General features: G+C 46.4%; 1 protein-coding gene across 1 annotated transcript; it reads left to right on the top strand.

The window, feature by feature from the left end:
• The first annotated feature begins 7567 nt into the window (after positions 1-7567).
• On the top strand, positions 7568-15146 carry LOC131214607 (E3 ubiquitin-protein ligase ariadne-1). The gene is made up of 10 exons (XM_058208981.1): positions 7568-7712; positions 8196-8860; positions 9904-10059; positions 10147-10203; positions 11311-11526; positions 11605-11880; positions 11978-12135; positions 12233-12356; positions 12429-12655; positions 12732-15146. Exons 2-10 carry the CDS (start codon positions 8657-8659, stop codon positions 12814-12816), a joined length of 1503 nt encoding a protein of 500 aa, XP_058064964.1. The 5' UTR covers positions 7568-7712; positions 8196-8656; the 3' UTR covers positions 12817-15146.
• Positions 15147-18556: the final 3410 nt, after the last annotated feature.

The following is an 18556-nucleotide window of genomic DNA, read 5'->3' as shown; positions in this document are numbered from 1 at the left end:
GCTCGGGCTGCGAGACTATTTCAGGTTTCTCGCTGTGAGCCCTCCGCTCAACAGTGAGCGAGCGAGCGAGCGAGTGAGCGAATGAGCGAGAGAGCGAGAGAGGTTTAGACGTTTCGAGCAGCTTGCTGCGCTGCCGTTCGCGTTAGCTTCTCGCGTGCGCTCGTGTCTCTCTCTCTCTCTTTCTCTCTCTTTCCACCCTTCGCGGCGGCGGTTTCCTTTCCTTTCTTTTCTTCTCGTGCACTCTCGCGGGCGTGTTTTGTGTTGCTGTGTTACTCCCCCCCACCCCCTCCGAACACCCCGCACGGACTTGTTTCTTCACCAGCCCGGGCCCGTCGCGCAGATGGTTCCCCTCGCCGGTGGTCCTAGTGTGGCTGTTTGCGGGTAACTCCTCGCTCGCCGTCCTTTCCCACTGCCAACCCGCCTTCCCCCGTGCTGTGCTCTTTTGTTGGCGTGCCCTCCCCCCTGCTTGGCACACCACTTTCCTGTCGCACCGACGAGTTCGGGGCCCCAAAAACCCCGTGAGCCATCACACGTGCTGTGTTCGGCCCTTAGGCTACCCTGGGACATGCCTCGTCACCGTGCGTGTGTGCGTGCGTGCACGTTTGTGTGGCCACCTTTTTTTTCTTCCGATTTTGCACACAAACTGCATCCACAAAAGCTAACCACGAGATGATGATGATGATGATGCTGGTGCGGGTGATTTTCGTGGCGGATGCGTGGGCGCCCGTGAGTGGGTGGTGCCGTATGAGCCGCCCCCACACCGGGCAGTGTGTGCGCTATGTTTCGGTGCCCCCCCACAGCAGCCCCACCAGCATAGAGAAGCATGCTGTCCGAGAGCAGCAGGCCACCATGGACGGGACTGCGGGCCCTCTATCTGTGTGCGTGCGTGTAGGTGCCACGATGAAGGGCGGCCGCAGGGGAGATGTATGCAATTTCGAGGGATGCGTTGGGATTTCGAGCGGCCCAACAGAGGGAGGCCGCCGAACCACACCCCACGCACACGATGCTACGATGACGCGGGCGAGGGTGGTTGCGCCGGGGGAGAGTCGCGCGGCTGCTGTTGCAGGTTCGGTTCCTTTCTATTTTTCATTCAATTTAGTCAAACGTCCCTTTCCCTGCCGGCGCGCAGATAGTACACCATGTTTTCGCGAGGAAACGGCGGCCGTAACTTCCCATAGATTTTCTAATTTATTTCATTACAGGGTTTTTCCCCTAAAAAGGCTCCTATTGCATAATGGGACCAATTGGGTTCAATGTTTAGCCTGCGTTACACACTCAACCCACTAGGTTTTTTTCTGGGGGATCTCAGGTACTTTGCCTGCCCAAGGTTCCTGCTAAATGAATGGAAACTTAGAACCGTGGTTTACAAATAATTGGCACAACGCACGAAGTGTGGAACGAATGAAGCAAATTAAGGTCAAATTTTCACCCAAGCGGAACTTTGATCCGAACAAATGGAGCACTTTGGAAAACAAAACAAACATTTGCTCGAAATGTTAAACTGATCCCGGTCACCATGTAATAAGCGCGACAAACTGCCCCGGCCGTGTTGCCGGCCATGTGGCCATGGCCATGTGTGAACGTTAAATGACTGGGCACAACTTTACAGTTCGACGTCAACTCTTCGACAGTTTCAATTGCAAAAATCATATTCATTGCGCCGTCAGTTTGCGCTTGCGCAACTTAAGCATTTGACAAACTATGGATCGTGTTGCAAACACTTTCCAGATGTTGCGCCTTGGGTTATGATTTTGCGGCAAGTCGCGGTCCCAGATGTTGCAATTTCAGTTCATTTGCTTTTCATTTGTGATAATCGATAATAATGTTAACACAATAGTTTAAAAATATACTTTAACATCACATTCAAAGTCAATCGCACGTGGGATAGAGCGAGACATAGTGAGGAAAGAGATAAAGAGACATAAAGTTGTAGGTTTTTGTTTTGTTTCTCTCCTTCCGAGAAGGAAAGAATGTTCGAGCTGAACCTGCTCATTGTACTCTATCTCACTCGTCAGCTTCATGATACCAACTCACGTGGCCACAACATTCGGGAAGAAAGCAAAAACGGTGATCATAAAGGTGAGTGATGAAAATTTAAAAAAATGCTTGGTACCTTTGTAATCTGATGATTCATTACATCTTTTAACACGAGAGAACTCGAGGTTAGTCTGATCTTCCTTCCTGTTTTCTCGAACGCCGGTCCCAGATGAGAAGGAAGATCGAACTGCGGTCAAGATGTGTCATTGTGAAATGGCATCATGATGGTTTTCTTATCTAAAAAAATTGCTGTATCGAATGTTGGCTTTGAAACAAACACGCATAAACTGTTGGCGTTGGTTCTGCGTTAGAAATACAATAAAAATATGTAAGGAACCCTACATGGCGCATAATGCTAAATATGGATCAAGAATTAATCACATTTCTGTCACCGACAAGAATCGTACCTATTTACTGCTTCTTACTGCTCAGGTTCAACCGAAGACTGAAAGAGAAGCAACATTAGTAGTTTATTCTAAACCGGAACAGTAATATTCGAACTAAAACCAACAAGGTAGATATCTTTTCATACTTTAGGCTAAATCTGCAGAAGGTGTAAAATTGGTCTTCCATGCATATCAGTTGCCCCTCAATATTTAGCTATGGCTCTGAGCAAATAGGATTTTGAAACAATTTTGTGGAGAAAGAAATATTACCTTTCCTGAAGCCACGGATGTATTTCCACGAAGACTAATTCCTGGACCCATGCATGCTCCCAAAGCACAGAAATATAATTAGATTCAAACATTCAACTTTGATGCTTATTGGGAGCCAATTCTCGGAAGGTCTTGGTACTGTTGTGGTACAGTTGACGGTGTAAGTGACTATGTTTTCTGAAATTGATTGGCCTCCGCTCGACCAAGGAATGCGAAAATAAAGAAAGAAATGCGAACGAGTGAAGAAGCAGAGCAGAAGAGGACAATGCTCAACTTTTCAAAGGCCTTCCGAGAAAAGGTTTTAACGGAAACTTTAGCGAGACAATCACCAACACTGGCTCTACGAATTAACAGTACTAGTTTCTAGGGGCAATAATGGCAGTAAGATTGATTTTCGCTTCTAGTAGCCTGCAAATCCAGGAAATTGGGTCACCTTTTGTTACTATGCTTCTTAGGGGGTGACCTAAATTTGAAATCGCCAAAACCATACGACACCAACCTACTGAATGGCGGTCAATCATTAAATCAATTATTAAATCATTAAACGTAAAGCTAGACGAAATATGCTAGAACTGTTTAGACATTTTCGCAAAATCTTTACATAAGTACCGGTATCTAAGGATTTAAGACGTACAAAACCAACGATTTTTTGTCGAATTCCCTGGGCTTAGGTAGGTTAGTTTTTCATGTCTGCCTGTCTCGCTGAAACCATTGCAGTTCTCAGCATCACGAAAATACGGTATTTCTTTCGTTTTGTTTTAATATGTTTCCCGCACAACATCACCACCATATCTCAATTTGGTGCGGCATCGAAGCGTCCGACGTACATCGTTTTTTTTTGTCTGCAATTGCGCTCTGTAGATGTCTTTTTATAGTGTTTTCTCCAACCCACACAATAGCCAACCTTCGGAGCGAATATGAGAATTGATGTTTTTTTAACACGTTCTCTTATCTCCCTTTCCTATAAAAAAGGAGGTTAATATTATTAGTTGGTGGTTCGCGTCCCTTTTGGCTGAGTTGAGTGTTGAAACATATTCACAACTGGGAAGCGTGGCCTAAGATGGTTCTTTTGGACTGTTTCAAAAGTGTGTCTGTTTCGCGAGATGATATTCTAGAACTCAGTTTGCTTTCGCTTGTGAGGATATTAATATCCTTCGCCTTACCCTACACGAAGCGTTAGCTTCACAACGCTCGATCAAATAACAGTAACAGTTCTGCTTTGCTTGCAACTTTTACTTTCTATACCTACTGACTCAAAGTGTTTTTGCATCTTGCGATAAGTTGCGTAACTATTTGGTGTTTGAATTAATTCTTTCCGTTTTTATGCAACATTTGTGACCTAGCTACAGCAACAAAACGTATGACTACTTTAATGAAAATATTATCCGTCGTTAGCTACTGTTTTCAGCCATCTTTTAGGTAGTTCCTCGATTCCGTGTCGATAGAACTTCTTATCTTTATCAGCGATCTACTCAGAGTTCCATTGTTCAATACTTTCATAAGAAGTAAACCGCTGTGCTGCCAAATCGTTACTCACGTAACGGAACAAATACTAGCCCGAAAGAGTAACATCTGGTGAATACGGCGGGGAGGATAACAGTTCCCATCCGACATTTTCGAGATATGTTTTGACTGGTTTTGCGATGTGGGGTCGAGTTTTGTCGTTTTGAAAAAGCAACTTATCATGTCTTTCATCCCATTCTCGTCGTTTAATGGCCAAAGCATTGCTTCAAATGCATTTATTGTTGTTGATGGGATTGTTCTTCAATAATTTCATTCATTCATGAAAAAACAACTTGTTATATATAATGAGTAACGTCATCTATTGTAAAACGGAAGGAATCAATTCAAACACCTAATATGATCATTAAAACATAGGACTTCGCAATGTTCATCATTGAGGATGGCTCTACAATTATGCAGCATTTTGTCTGATTGAAATGCATTTGGCGAGTTCATACAGCAATATTACATCATCGCAAAGCAAACAGATTAAAATACTCTGCAAAATCATGTTTCGCGAATGATTACCGCGCCTGATAATACTTCTAGAAAAAAGACAATGCGTATTTCTGAGCGACTTCTGACTTCAAATGATGTCACTCAAGCTAAGATTAGCCCTGCTCCTGGCTACTTCAATTGACTCCTGTCCCTGCTGGTCAATAGAAAGGGGAAAACGTTGTGCACAGTCTTCGTCTTTGTTACGCACAGTCACATTGATTTTGCTGTGATCATTTGTTGATCGAACACACAATGTGCATCACCTTGCCCATTGTGAAGCGGCTACCCGCGAACTCGTGATAACGCACCACCAAGGACTCCGCCTGTGTAGCGCGCGTGTGCATGCGTGCGTGTGTGACGCAAACCCACCCATGTGCCGGGGACAGAATGCTCGAAGGTGGCTCCTCCTGTTGAGACCCCGGAGCCCAGCCGAGGCCAGAGCAGCAGCTTCAAAAGCCGGAACCCCGGGATTATTGAAGCCCTTGGTGAAGGTTAGCCTCGCGTGGCGGATGGCGGCGAGCGGCGGTGTTTCGGGCCGGGTGTTAGAATAGTCTCGCAAAGGGCACCGAGGCTTCCGGAGCCGTGGGAGTATATAGTTTTAAGCTTTGGTTCTGCCACTCTCTTGGGACCGGTCCTGGCCAGCGCATTGTTGTGGTCCATGTTCGTTCGGTCACCTGAGAGTATATGAGACTGTGTGGCTAGAGGTGTGCATGTGTGTCCGTCCACCTTTGGCACATAGCGTGTGTTATCGCGTGTGTTAGGAGGAAGGAGCTTGTTTGGCGGTCATTGCATCCCCTAACCTTACCGCCGCGTTATTATCTCTATCCAGTGGAATTTTCTTTCTCTCTCTCTCTCTCGTGGGCCCGTTTGGGACTCTCTCTGTCGAAAGCTCGAGAGAAGGGTTGCGGTTAATGGCTGAGCTCCACAAGAGTAGTTTCGGGTTTCGGGCGCTTATAATGTATTTTGGAGGTTACGGCGGAGTGCGGCGGGTTGCGTGAACCGAGCGGTAGATGCTGTAGCCGAGGGGTAGTGAACGTGAAACGGGGTGGCAGTTTATTTCCAGCCTCCTTTTATGTGTGATGTCAGTTGCAAAGCCGATCGCTATTGCTCCTAAAGTCGTTCTGTCACTCTCTGTCGCTCTTCGTCTCTCTCGTTTCAATTTCTAGGCTTAGCAGACTCTTTTGATCTGTTCCTTTTCCCTGTCCACTACGCTACTCCATCTCCTTCCGCAGCTGGTCACCCGTTCCAATCACGATTAAAATCAACTCCCTTCATCCGAACGGACTTAATTTTTTTTGGGCAGTTTTTGGTTTGTTTTCGACTTATTTCTCATCAAATTCGAGCAAGTCCTTTTCCTGGCGATTCGGCGACAGCACCGAGCACTTTCCATTTGGCGCTCGATTTTTCCCCGGGAAAAAGGCCGTCGATACGAGTTTTCGCAACCTGCTGGCTATGATTTTCCCGCGTTGCTCGGGGTGCAAGCCACACGCAACGTGTTGGTCCAAATGGTGTTGTATTTAATTTTCGGTGCTAGCATTCCACCAACAGCTCCTTCTCAACAGCTTTATCTTTTTACTTCTCTCGCTCGCTCTCTCTTACTCTATTGCTCTCTCTCTCTCTCTCTCTCTTTTTCGTTCTCTCTCGCTCTCTCTCTATCTTGCTTGCTCCTCTTAAACCCAAATTCAACTGTGTGCGGCGGACCCTTTTAAAGCATGAATATCAACACCGAACACACATCGATGTATGTGTGAATAAATATATACATATTTTACATGTATTCCGCGCCCGTTCCCGCGACCACCACCATCGCCGGTAACACTTTCGTAATGTTAAATACCAGCGCCGTATTATTCAGATTTATCAATAACGTATTTTCTGTTCCTTTGAGATCATTTCTCGGGCTTGTTGCAAAACATTTCGTCTATTGCAAACGAGGTGAAGAAACAACTTCACGTACTCCATAGTCGCTGTTTTTTGCGTAACACAATCACAACAACATTCCCGTTGTTCTAAGATAAAAAAACAGCATTATGCGTAAAAGATGTTGTCGAATAAAAACTCTGGAGCATATAACCACTTCGACTAAAATCGCGCCAAGGTTTCCGATGAGTCATAGGGACGGTGAATGCAGGTAAAAGAAACTCCGCGCTTTTTTCATTCGCTCAACGATCGTGGGATAATTCCCAGTACTATCACAATTCATGTTGTTTATGTTGATGTTGGCCAAACAAGATTATATAGTGGATTCGTTAGAGTAATTAGTTACATGTGGTTTGCCATACAAAATAATGTGGAACAAAGTCCTCAAGTCCAGGGCACATCAGAATTGCCAGAAAAATACTAAGCATTATGTAGCAGGTCTTCAGTTCCACAGAATTACCGGCGCGGCGTTTCCTGCAACTACATGGTCCGTTTCTTAGTATTCGCTCGCTATGGGAGTCGTATATCGTTGTATTCGGAGAAATTTTCGAAAGGACCTTTTTTCTTACGTACATGTCCAACAACGCATCAACGTTCAACTATGACTGTGGACGTTGTAAAATGTTAAAATCTCTCACCAGTTTGATAATTTGAACGGCTCACCCTAAGCACACCGTTCTACCATCAAAGTTCGTGTTTTGGGTTATGAGCTGTCAGCACTAGCTGATGTGTCGATAGATAATTTGCAAAAGTCGGGATTGAGAATATCCGATTTGAAAGGTCGAACGAACCGTTCACAGCTGCTTCCGAATCACCCTTCGGGAACGGCCGAAAGAGTGCGCAGCAGCCACTGCACCGTCGCTGTCAGCTGTCAAAGTTGGAATTTTTATCGAACCTGTCAAAGCCTGCCCTCAAAGAAGTTACGTTACCGTGCGAAGAACCTACTTTTTCCTTGCACACTGCTGACCCGTTCGTTGGAAGGAGTGGTAAACGTTGTTTTGCTTAACGAGTGCTGCGAAGCAAGCCCCAAATCTGTGCGTCGACGGACGAACGGTCATTTAGACTGAAAGTTTTATCCAAATCAGAATCTCCGTCAGCGTGAGTATTTCGGCTGCTGCGAAGAAACAACACCACCTCAGGTGTGTGCGGTGGGCCAGTGGCTGTGTGTGTTGGTTAGGCTGTTGGGGTCAGCAGAGAAAAAGTTTGTAATTGCTTTTCTTGAAACCCTCGACCAGCCAGGCCCCCCGCCAACCCTGTGTGCTGCAGCCTGTCCCAACGCGCGCGGTCGCATCAAGGTTCGAAGCTCTGTGTGTGGTGGGAACGTGCGTTCCACCAGCCCCCCCGATTTCCTTCAATTCCACAGCGTAGTAGGCTGCTGGCAACACGAGACGTGTGTGACGCGTGTAGTTGTGTGCGGCGAACGTTTTTTCGGTTGTTTTATTTTTCGTTCGGTTGACTTTTCTGACTTTGCAGAATCAATTGTGGCCACCGCGTCGTTCCGTCGTCGAGCTTCGGTTCCACGTTTGTCGAAATCGTGTGTTGTGTGTTATTGTTTTCTTATTTCGCTTTGCTTGAAGGTAGGTCGCTCCTGGTCCTCTTTAAATCCCCGTTCATAGTGAACCGTTGTGTTTGGCTGTGTGGTAGTGGAAGGTGCTGCAAGCGATACGCGAAAACAATCTAGTGACGACATTTTTCTCAGTGGATTTCACATTACCATTCTTCGATTGTGAATGTCGCTGGGCTAACAGCAGTCGACTTCCGTAACTGCGAAGTGGTGTCGCACCTGTGTGCGTAATGCCCGCGTGGTAGTGGTGAGCGCGCTTCGGGAGCTTCGTGTGACAGATCAGGTTCGGTTCGATCGTTCATACTCACTGCGTAAACACAGATCATCAGCTTGAGCGGAGAAGTCTTGATTGTCGAGCAGCAGCAGCAACTCTAGCCAACCGAGGCGTGTGAACGCGTCAGCTTCTTCTACGTCTTCCCGCACGCCGCCCAGGTCTCTCCCAATCCACGGGCCAGTGTCCGTTCACCCGGAAGTGAGGATGGATTCGGATGACGAAAGCTTCGAGGAGCACGACTCGGGCAACGTTTCCAGCGGGGACGATGATTTCGCGATGGACGTGGACATCAACAATCCACGGGACCGTGGCCAGGAGACGGACGACTATCCGTACGAGGTGCTGACGACGGAACAAATCGTGCAGCATATGGTCGATTGCATCAAGGATGTAAACACGGTCGTGGAGGTGAGTAGACGCGACAGTGGTGGTAGTAGAGCGCACGCAGCCGTGGCCACACTCTCGGCCCCCAATGCCTTGGGGGTCTGTCCTCCCCTCTGTAGTGGCTTCAAGGCCCGCGCGCGCCTCAAGGCTACGGAACCCGCGCGTTGTGTTTCTCGAGAGCTCGGAACCACCCGTTGCCATGAAGTCATGCGTCAAATGAGAAATGGGCACAAGAGAAGAGGTTCAGAGGAGCATTACTCCATATTAGTGTGGGGAAAATATTTTCCCCGCCGTTTGCAGAAAATTCGAGGTCGATAGAAAAAAAATTGGGCCCCACTGGAAACGCCAATCGAAAATATTCTACTTTTCCCACTCACACCCACACGAGCGCGTGTGGGAGTGTGCGTGGCTGTGACACAGATTGTTCTTTCTTTCTCCTGCTCGCTCCCGTTTGGCCGAGAGTGTGTGTTGCGATAGTCTCTTTGTTTTGGACTTTTCCGAACTGTCAATTCACGTTCGGAAGTGTATCTGGGTCATACCGTCCTCTCCGGTCCCCATTTCCTGCCCGCCCGCCAGCGATCGGAAACCCTCCCGTTCCGTTGAAAATATACTAAAAAGCCTCGTTTTCAGTAACCCGTCTCGTTGCGGTCCCTTCCAGTCAAACGTGGTGCAATAATCTGTTCGATGTTACCTTCGCCGTCATTGTTATCGTTACGTTACGATTTTGGCAACCGTTTAGTTACATTCACCCAACCAAACATTAAGCCTTTTAAACGAGCTTTTGAACCAAATTTAGGTGGCCTCGCACTATCCTCCGGATTGCCAGTGCCAGCGTTTGTATTTGTTTGCGAGGTTTGTGTGTCGACCGTTCCAAGCTGCGAAGGAAGACCGTCACGGTGTTTGTAAATTAAAGTGCCACAAGCTGTCAAAATTTTCGATGGATCCAATTCTGGTTGCAATGGGTTCTTTTTCGCTTAGAAGTAACAATATTATTGTTTAACGGAAACGATAGATATAAACGGAATATTCATCATCAATTTATTGACTGTTGTGTTCTCTGTTTACAGATTCCCACTACAACTACGCGGATTTTGCTAAACCATTTCAAATGGGACAAAGAAAAGTTAATGGAACGGTTTTACGATGGCGACCAGGACAAGCTCTTCAAGGATGCACACGTTATCAATCCGTTCCGAAAGCCCAGCTTAGCGCTCAAGCCAAAGGTTCGTGACCCGCTGGTTCTTGGAAATACCTACACCGTAGTGTCAAACATAGCCTCAATGTTCTAACGTACTTTGTGGTTCTTTCAGATAAAAAAATCCAGAACGGAGGATTGTGAGATCTGCTACTCAACGATTCACCCAAGTGTAAGCGCGTGTTTCTTTGTACCCAATGCCCAATCCCTTCCGCCCAATCCCATCAGTGCTTACGTTGCAATGTTAATACCCAACAGCTGCTCTGCACTCTCTTATGGTGCCCTACGAAAGTGAATCTTTCTTCTCGGACCGCGCCACCGACCGCTGGTTAGCTTTTTGTTTGCTATTTTAACTACCCACGCGACACGGAAAACAACAAACGCTGTGTTGATCCGTCGTCTGTGGTTAAATTTAACATCTTGCCGCCACTCTGTCGATAGTAATTGGGACGCAAAGTGTGCACAGTAGCGGCTACACAACGCCATACTCCCCGCGATGTGTTGTTCTTTTTGTCAAGCTGTTTTGTTGCCTGACCACCCGAACAGCGCACCAGGGACCGATCGTACGGATCGCAAATGAAATCGAGATAGAAGCCAAATGTTTTGTAAACTTCACGTCGCCATGTGCTATTTGGTCGTTTGTATGCAGAACAGCGTGCAAAGTTCAAGGCCATTGGAAGGGTGCACTGTAGTTTGGGCAACATGGTTGATCATTCGGCTAGATCGCACCGATTAATAGGGATCTCCTATGCGAAATTCATCCAGTTTAACAGTGCACTCTGACGATCTGTTGGCATGAACTTGAATGCAGGAAATTACATTTTGTCCTCTCCATCAAATGAAGTAAACAAAATTGCACAGTAGAAAGGTTAGACACTTCGGATTGTCCAATTGAGACCCTTGAATGTGTTACATCTTGACATTTATACTTTTGCTTACAATTTTCTCATTTTTCCAAAAGATAAATGTGGTCCAATCAATCAACGAACTCTACGTTGGTTTCAATTATTTTGAAATGCCTTTTAATGTTTTTTTTTAATTTGTAGTTTAATTTGAAATTTTCATTGAGTGTCGCGTTAACAAACAATTGCTTTTTGAACGAACAATAAACATTATCAGCGCCAGTGCTATTCTGATTACAAACACACCCGCTTTGGGGCATTGCACCGTAATCACGTTCTAGTTATCTGCTAATCTTGATCATTCGTATTTTCATTACGACAAATCGCATTTGTTTGGCTATTTATTCGACTCTTCGCCTTCCTGTATGCCTACACAGATGATGACCGGCCTGGAATGCGGGCACCGCTTCTGCACCCAATGCTGGCAGGAGTACCTGACGACCAAGATCGTGGAGGAGGGGCTCGGTTTGTCGATAGCGTGCGCAGCGCACGGATGTGATATTCTGGTCGATGACGTAACAGTGATGCGGTTGGTGCAGGATGATCGAGTGAGACACAAATATCAGCACCTTATCACCAACAGCTTTGTGGAGGTAACTTTAGGGTCACTGGGCTGCAGAGGAAGGATTGCGCGGGACCTTACCTTGTTTTCTTTTCTTCCCCTCACACAGTGTAATCGTCTGCTTCGTTGGTGTCCCTCGGCTGACTGTACGTTTGCGATCAAGGTACAGTACGTCGATCCGCGGCCCGTGATTTGCAAATGCAATCACGTGTTTTGTTTCGAGTGTGGCGAAAACTGGCACGACCCGGTCCAGTGTCGGTTGCTGAAGAAGTGGATAAAAAAGTGCGACGATGATTCTGAAACGTCTAACTGGATCGCGGCCAACACGAAGGAGTGCCCGAAGTGTAACGTAACGATTGAAAAGGACGGTGGCTGTAATCATATGGTTAGTTGCTACGAAATGTACCCAGGCGAATGCAAATGTGCACACGCTAGTAAGGATAGCAGACTGATGATTCGCAATGTTTCTCGCGGCATTTTAGGTATGCAAAAATCAGAACTGCAAGCACGACTTTTGCTGGGTGTGTCTCGGGTCCTGGGAACCGCATGGTTCCTCATGGTACAATTGCAACCGTTACGACGAAGACGAAGCTCGAGCAGCCCGCGATGCGCAGGAGAAACTGCGTTCAACGTTAGCAAGGTAGGTTGGTTCAATAGCTCCGATTTTCTTATGATTCACTGAAATACGTTTAAAATGCTTCTTTCGTTTCTTTGCTGATCGTCTTCCATTGTTACAGATATCTGCACTACTATAACCGATACATCAATCATATGCAGTCGTTGAAGTTTGAGCATAAGCTGTACGCAGCAGTGAAGGATAAGATGGAAGAGATGCAGCAGCATAATATGTCCTGGATAGAGGTACGCCGCAAGTCTCTGTGAGAGAAAATGGAGTCTGTGTACATGATTTGCGTTCTGTTTGGTTTTCGTTAGGTCCAGTTTCTGAAGAAGGCGGTCGACATACTCTGCCAGTGTCGCCAGACGCTTATGTGCACTTACGTGTTTGCCTACTATCTGAAGAAAAATAACCAATCGCAAATTTTTGAGGAAAATCAAAAAGATCTGGAAACGGCCACTGAAAAGCTATCCGAGTACTTGGAGCGTGACATCACGTCGGAAAACTTAGCCGACATTAAGCAGAAGGTGCAGGATAAGTACAGGTAAACGAGGCACCCGGCCGCTTGCGAATACACATTACTGATCCATTTCTCTCTCGCCATGATACATCTTTGACAGGTATTGCGAAAAGCGTCGGAAAGTGCTGCTCGACCACGTGCACGAAGGGTACGAAAAGGACTGGTGGGAATACACCACCAATTGATGATCGCAATCGTGAAGTCCTGCGATTGGATCTCCACCTTGCCACCCGATGCCCCTCCTTTGCCTACCCGTTAACACTTCCCGTCTACAGAGCTACAGCTCAACGATTCGTTATTGCCTTCCGTTCCTTTTATCGTTTTTACCGCGAGAATGGTCACCAGCATGAACGCGGGGTTCGGGCGTTGGTTTGGTAAACTAAACGACCGATGAAAAACGCTTCTCTCGAAAATCATCACCATCCTTCCCACGGATGCTGCAGATCATCAACTGCGTGGGTCATTTGCGGCTTGCTCCGTAGAACATTATTTAGATGTCTTGATAAGTGGCGGGAAATCGTGTTTTTCTCACATTTTGGTACGCATACGATTTACCGTGAAGGGTGTTCATTTTACGTAAATTCATGACGGAAAAGTTATGGCTCTTGCTTTGCTCTTTGTGTTGTTTAAAAATTTGCACGCACCAATGTGGTTTAAATGATTCCATTTGATAAAACAGCGCAGTTAAACACCCATATGAACTTTTCGTGTACACTTTTCCTTACGTTCCTGTTGCCGTTATGGCGCTGTACATAATGCTCCGGGAATGTTCGATGAAAACGCAATCGGCCCTATTTGGAAAAGGCTCTTGGTGGGTGGCAACGGCACTTGGGCGTTTGGCCCATCCAATTAGTCGTCGTTAGGAAATGGCAATAAAAGAAAAACCTAATGTTGGTCCTGTTCAGCACAGAACATCATCAGTATGCTGACCGAGTGGATGGCGATCCTAGCGTTCTGATAAAGTGTATAGATGAAGACGCCCGAGATGTGCTCATAGTTGTTTGATGTCTTACGGATAGCGATAGGTTTCAGAGTGCTCTTTTCACCATTGTTCGTTTTCAATAAGTTTGCTGCACACATGTAACATTTCATGAGTTTTGTTGCTTTTATTATAAGTACATGCTTTTGTTAGCATCGAACATTGCTTGTCCATCACTAAAACGGCAAAAAGCAGAAATAATTTGTGCGATCCGTTTTGTCCAGTATTGATTTAATCTATGCTGTGTTTTTGCCTTCTACTTGTCGTACGGCCATACACGTTCCGTTTCCGTATTACTTGACAGTTCAATTGTTAAACAATTTTCATTTCTATGTGTGTTTGCCTGTAAACTCTGACCGCCTTTCTGTTTTGGTTACAATGTCCTACTTCCAACAGATAAATTATTGTAAACCCCAGGCAACCCCAAGTAGGTAACAGAGCCAAATGTCGCTATTCATTTCTATGATTTGTTATTCGACATTTAGTAACTATTTAGCGACCGTGTATAACAATCTGCTATACTCGTTTACGTGCGCTCTTACACATTTTCTTCTCCGTGTACCTATGTGGAGTTAGGGTGTATTGCAGTAAAGTCGCTAAGAAATATTCCCAAGCCGCTCACAAAACTTTATCCAAGCGTAGTATGGTGATAAGCAGCTCGACAAGCATTATAGGACAACCGTTGACTGGTATGAGTTCTCTGCTTCTACCAAGGATATCGAGGGCGCATTCATAATTTATTATATTAAAATAGAACATGTTGATGGAGCAAATTAAGAAGCTGCAAAACCAACGCAAGAAGAACATCTTTTCATGAAAGGCACTGAAAGCACTACTTTCAGGCGTATATTTATTAAACCGGTGATAGTGTTGGTTACAGGAGTTGATTGTTTTTGTTATGCCATCGCATTCGTTTAGACGAGGGTAGGCACCACTGTTGGCACCGAGCGACGATTGTAAATGAAAACTTTCATAAATGTAAATAGTTTTGTGTGGAGGAGCCCCAAGTTCAGGACGCTTCAGAAGCAAGAAATACTAAAGAGAGAGAGAGAGAGAGAGAGATAGGACGAGAATTACACAAAAGAGCAGTGATATGTGACCTTTCGTTCGGAGGGTGTATGCCCAAAGATTCAACTGTTCTTTGCCACCGGGGGCTCACAAACGGTCAAACAATGCACGCGAATCAGCAGCGGCCCACGATTCTTTGCTTGCGATGCGTAAGCGTGACTAGGTTGGCAGTGAATATTCGTGCGTGTTGAAGGATAGGAAGCGCACCGAAAACTGGCCAGAATGTGTATGTATAACGGACGAAGCGGTAAACATTTATTCGCTAAACATTGCGCAAGTAACTACGGCAAACGGAAAGGCGAAACAAAATCAGACCGAAGAAGATCTACAGAAGTCAAGCATGAGGAATGTTATGTATATGGATCTATATATATACATATTACGAAGAGAACTTGTGACTTTACAACTAAAGAAAGCAAAAAGTGATCAAATATATTGCGATGAAAAAGATGAATAAACCGAATCAAACCGAACGAAACAAACAAGTTCAATGAAATGCCGAAATCGTTAGCTGATTCGAATGTTGGAACGCAAGGATTGTACTAAGCCGGAATAGGGTACCAAGTTTTTCACGAAATCTATGGTACAAGATATGGTTGTTTCCGTCGTGGTGTACTCGGTAGGATACGTCTTGTCGTTAGTTTTGAATCCGAAGTCAGGGGTTGGTTACCTGATCCGCGGCGAAGGACGTAGAAAACTGCGTAGAAAGATTACTTCATCACTGTACGCCCTCCCTGTTTTCTTTCGTCATAAATATTGGCGATCGTCCGCGGCACATTGCTTACCCGGAAACACTCGGATCCTGATTTCTTTTTATGGTTGATTCAATTTACAGTCATACTTTTGTTAATATTATTAGAACAGTGCTTAGATGAGCAGTGACGAGAATCGTTATTTATTTGTTTACTCTCGTTGCTGTTTACAACACTTTGCGATCACCCTGCATGCAATCTATTCAGTCATGAGTGAGGTAACATCCCGTAGAATCACAACGATGACGACGTGTTTCGACGCTTGTGATCCCTTAATGAACGGAAGCCACTTGGCGGTGTCGCTAGTCGTTTTGTACAGGGAAGCTGTGAATTAGTAAGGCAATCGCCACTACGGCGTCGGTGCTGACGAAAACGATCGCGACGACAACCTCCACGGGGCGGATCAGTGTGTGCAACAAATAACAACATTATAATGGTTGATGTCTTTTTTATGTCGTTCCACGGTGCAAGCTGCCGAACGCGGGACGGGACCGGGAGGCATAGTACCCCAGTGTGCGGTCACCCAATAACTACCGGCGTGGTTATACTACTATGCTCGAAGATCGCTTGATGAACGCTGGGGCAGGCATTGGGATTGGGTTTGCGCCCCGATTGGGCATTGTTATTGGATTACTTGGGGGTAGGTTCATATGGCGGCGATGGAACAGCTGTCGGTTAGCAAATGAGACGCGCGGAAGTGGACCCCCAGACCGTGGGGCTGTATTTGGCAACGCGCTAGAAGTGGATGGAGCGGGTCGCAAGCGCGGGGCTTTTGGTGAGCGATACACAAACACAAAACCGGGCTACGGTCGGGTGAGCTGTAGCAGTTTGAAGAGCCACAGTAGACTACATGGTTCCAGCGGCCGGTAACGGAACGCGCAGTTTGTTCGCGCGACGACTTAGCTAGACGATTCGGTCAAACTAGGCCAGGAAGTGAGGCGTCCGTTCGAAGGACATGCGAACCTAGTTGATGTACACGTTCGAAGGAATAGAAATTGTGTTTCGAGCCACAAAAGGTGTCAAGAAATCGGTACGATCGAACTGGTGTTCAACGTCGATGGCTGCCATTTTTCCGTTAGTGGTTGTAGGAAATACTGGTCTTCGTGATACTTTCGACACGCTCTCGACGGTTGATTGTGTAGGGATTGTAGGACAATTGGGAAGATTTTAGTGTTCCGTGCAACGATTGTCGAGACCGTCGGGGCCCCCGCAGTACACGTGTGGTGCAGGTAATGTCCCGGATCCGTCTTAAGGTTTTGTCAATAGTCCGTCCCGTTTTTTTTGTACCTACAACACTTTCATTAACACCTCCGACAACGAGCTCGTAATTTCTTATGCGACCGACGCGGATCGTCCTGCTGGTTTACCCTTTGCCGCGACGGTTTGTGCAACTTTTTCCCGGTGTCCGTGATTGCGCGGAAGGTTTTCGTCCCGTGTGGCAAACGGTGGCAGCGTTTCTGGGTCAGCCAGTGGAGTTGTCGCGATTACACTCTCATCCACGGTCGAAAACCGGAGTGCAAAAAGGCGAAAAAGGCCGCGGCCACAAACACACCGATGGCGGATCGGCACAATCAGAGCTTCTTCGGTGTGAAGCCATCGAGCACGCGCCAAATGGTGTTGACACATTAGCACATACAGTGGCAGGCGGTGGCTTTCGGTTGTTCCATTGTTGTACCCGATTCCGGTCCCGAACAAACGGATCAACCACACAACGGGTCCGTGTGGATTTTGGTGTGGTGTGATAATTCCGACGGCAAATATCGCAAAAGGTCTTCCATAAAGGTCGTTGTTTTCCTCCCATCGGGGCAAGTTTTCCCAATCGGCACCTTGGCGCACGTCGATCATCGCCTGACTCATCCCGGCTGCTGAGTAGATCGTTATAGGATCCTCGTTTACTCCAATCCTCGGAACCTCTTATATTGGGGGTTCCGTTCCGGCGCCTTTTGATATTCAAGATATTCAAGTTGCTGTAAGTGTCCACAACGCCCTTGGTGAGGCCTTGGTCTGCTTGGGCCCAAAAGCATGTGCCATCGGAGAGCTCGCCAGACCGCAGTTAGCACGTGTTGTCTTATCTAAACAAACGTCTACAAAGTGAATGTCGCGTCGAGGGTTTAAAGAACCGGTGAACGTCTTTTTGTTCCATTCCGGACACATTCCTGTGCGCGTCTCTGACGACTTTGTTAGCAATCTCCGACTCCATGATACGGAAGGGTTTGGAATTGCAACTCTTTCTCGTTCGCATTGTTTGTATCGCTTCACGTTGTTGGATATGCTTCAGAGAGTTTGGTTAAGTTCCAAATATCCGACCCACGTGAGAGACGTGCAATAGGTCTTTGGTTATCGTACTAAAAGGTTATGGATCGAAAACCATGCTTAGAAGTATAACGCAATTAACACGCAATTAGCAATTCTTTGTCAGATACGCTTGCCTTGTACTACGTCGTGTTGGTTTATGTAACCGACTACTGAAACCACTCAGGGCTCGGGATCCTGAAAGACAGAACCTTGCCAACAGTTCCAACCGGCAGACCCGTTCTTCTTGTCGTTTCTTAAGCTCCCATAAATCATCCTTTCGTATCTTCACGCTTTCGGTGACCGGGAGTTGGTTAGGCGTTAGATGTCGCTGAGCGCGATAAGCGTACGTCGTAGCAGAACGTCAGCATAAAGTCAACAAATGCCACTCAACACGATCACGAACACGATCACGTGGAAACGTGATCGTGACCGTGAGTCACTCATGATTTTTCTCATTTATTATAAATGATCGTCCCGGAACAAAACTCGGTGGAAAGTCGAAAGTACGGGAAATGAAATCCGTTTCCACTTTTCTGTGTCGACGCCATCACAGAACACAGTCAGAAAAATAAAACAGATAAGCCGCGGTCCAAGCCGCGGCGTTCAGTCCAATTGAGACAAATTGAATTAGACTAGGGTGACAAATTTAGATGGCGAATAAATTTGATTATCCCGCCACCGTTCCCGGCATGGCTTGGCAACGTTGTGCCGCGCTGAAGCCCACCTACCGGAGGGCCGATCTTTCCACGCCCAGTTAAACGTTGGTTCGCAAAACACGGACTATGTAGCAGCGGGTTCCCGAGCCAGGAGATTATCCACAGTTTTGTACAT

This window comes from Anopheles bellator, chromosome 1 (genome assembly GCF_943735745.2).
Source record: "Anopheles bellator chromosome 1, idAnoBellAS_SP24_06.2, whole genome shotgun sequence".
NCBI classification, from domain to species: domain Eukaryota; kingdom Metazoa; phylum Arthropoda; class Insecta; order Diptera; family Culicidae; genus Anopheles; species Anopheles bellator.
Note: the sequence above shows the minus strand (reverse complement) of the source record. Positions and strands in the feature narration are given on the sequence as shown.

Excerpts from the sequence above, each read along its gene's own strand:
- LOC131214607 (XM_058208981.1), top strand. The coding sequence starts at position 8,657 with ATGGATTCGGATGACGAAAGCTTCGAGGAGCACGACTCGGGCAACGTT. Across the intron at positions 11,527-11,604 it reads TCACCAACAGCTTTGTGGAG|TGTAATCGTCTGCTTCGTTG; the intron begins GTAACTTTAGGG and ends CCCCTCACACAG. Across the intron at positions 11,881-11,977 it reads ACGGTGGCTGTAATCATATG|GTATGCAAAAATCAGAACTG; the intron begins GTTAGTTGCTAC and ends GCGGCATTTTAG.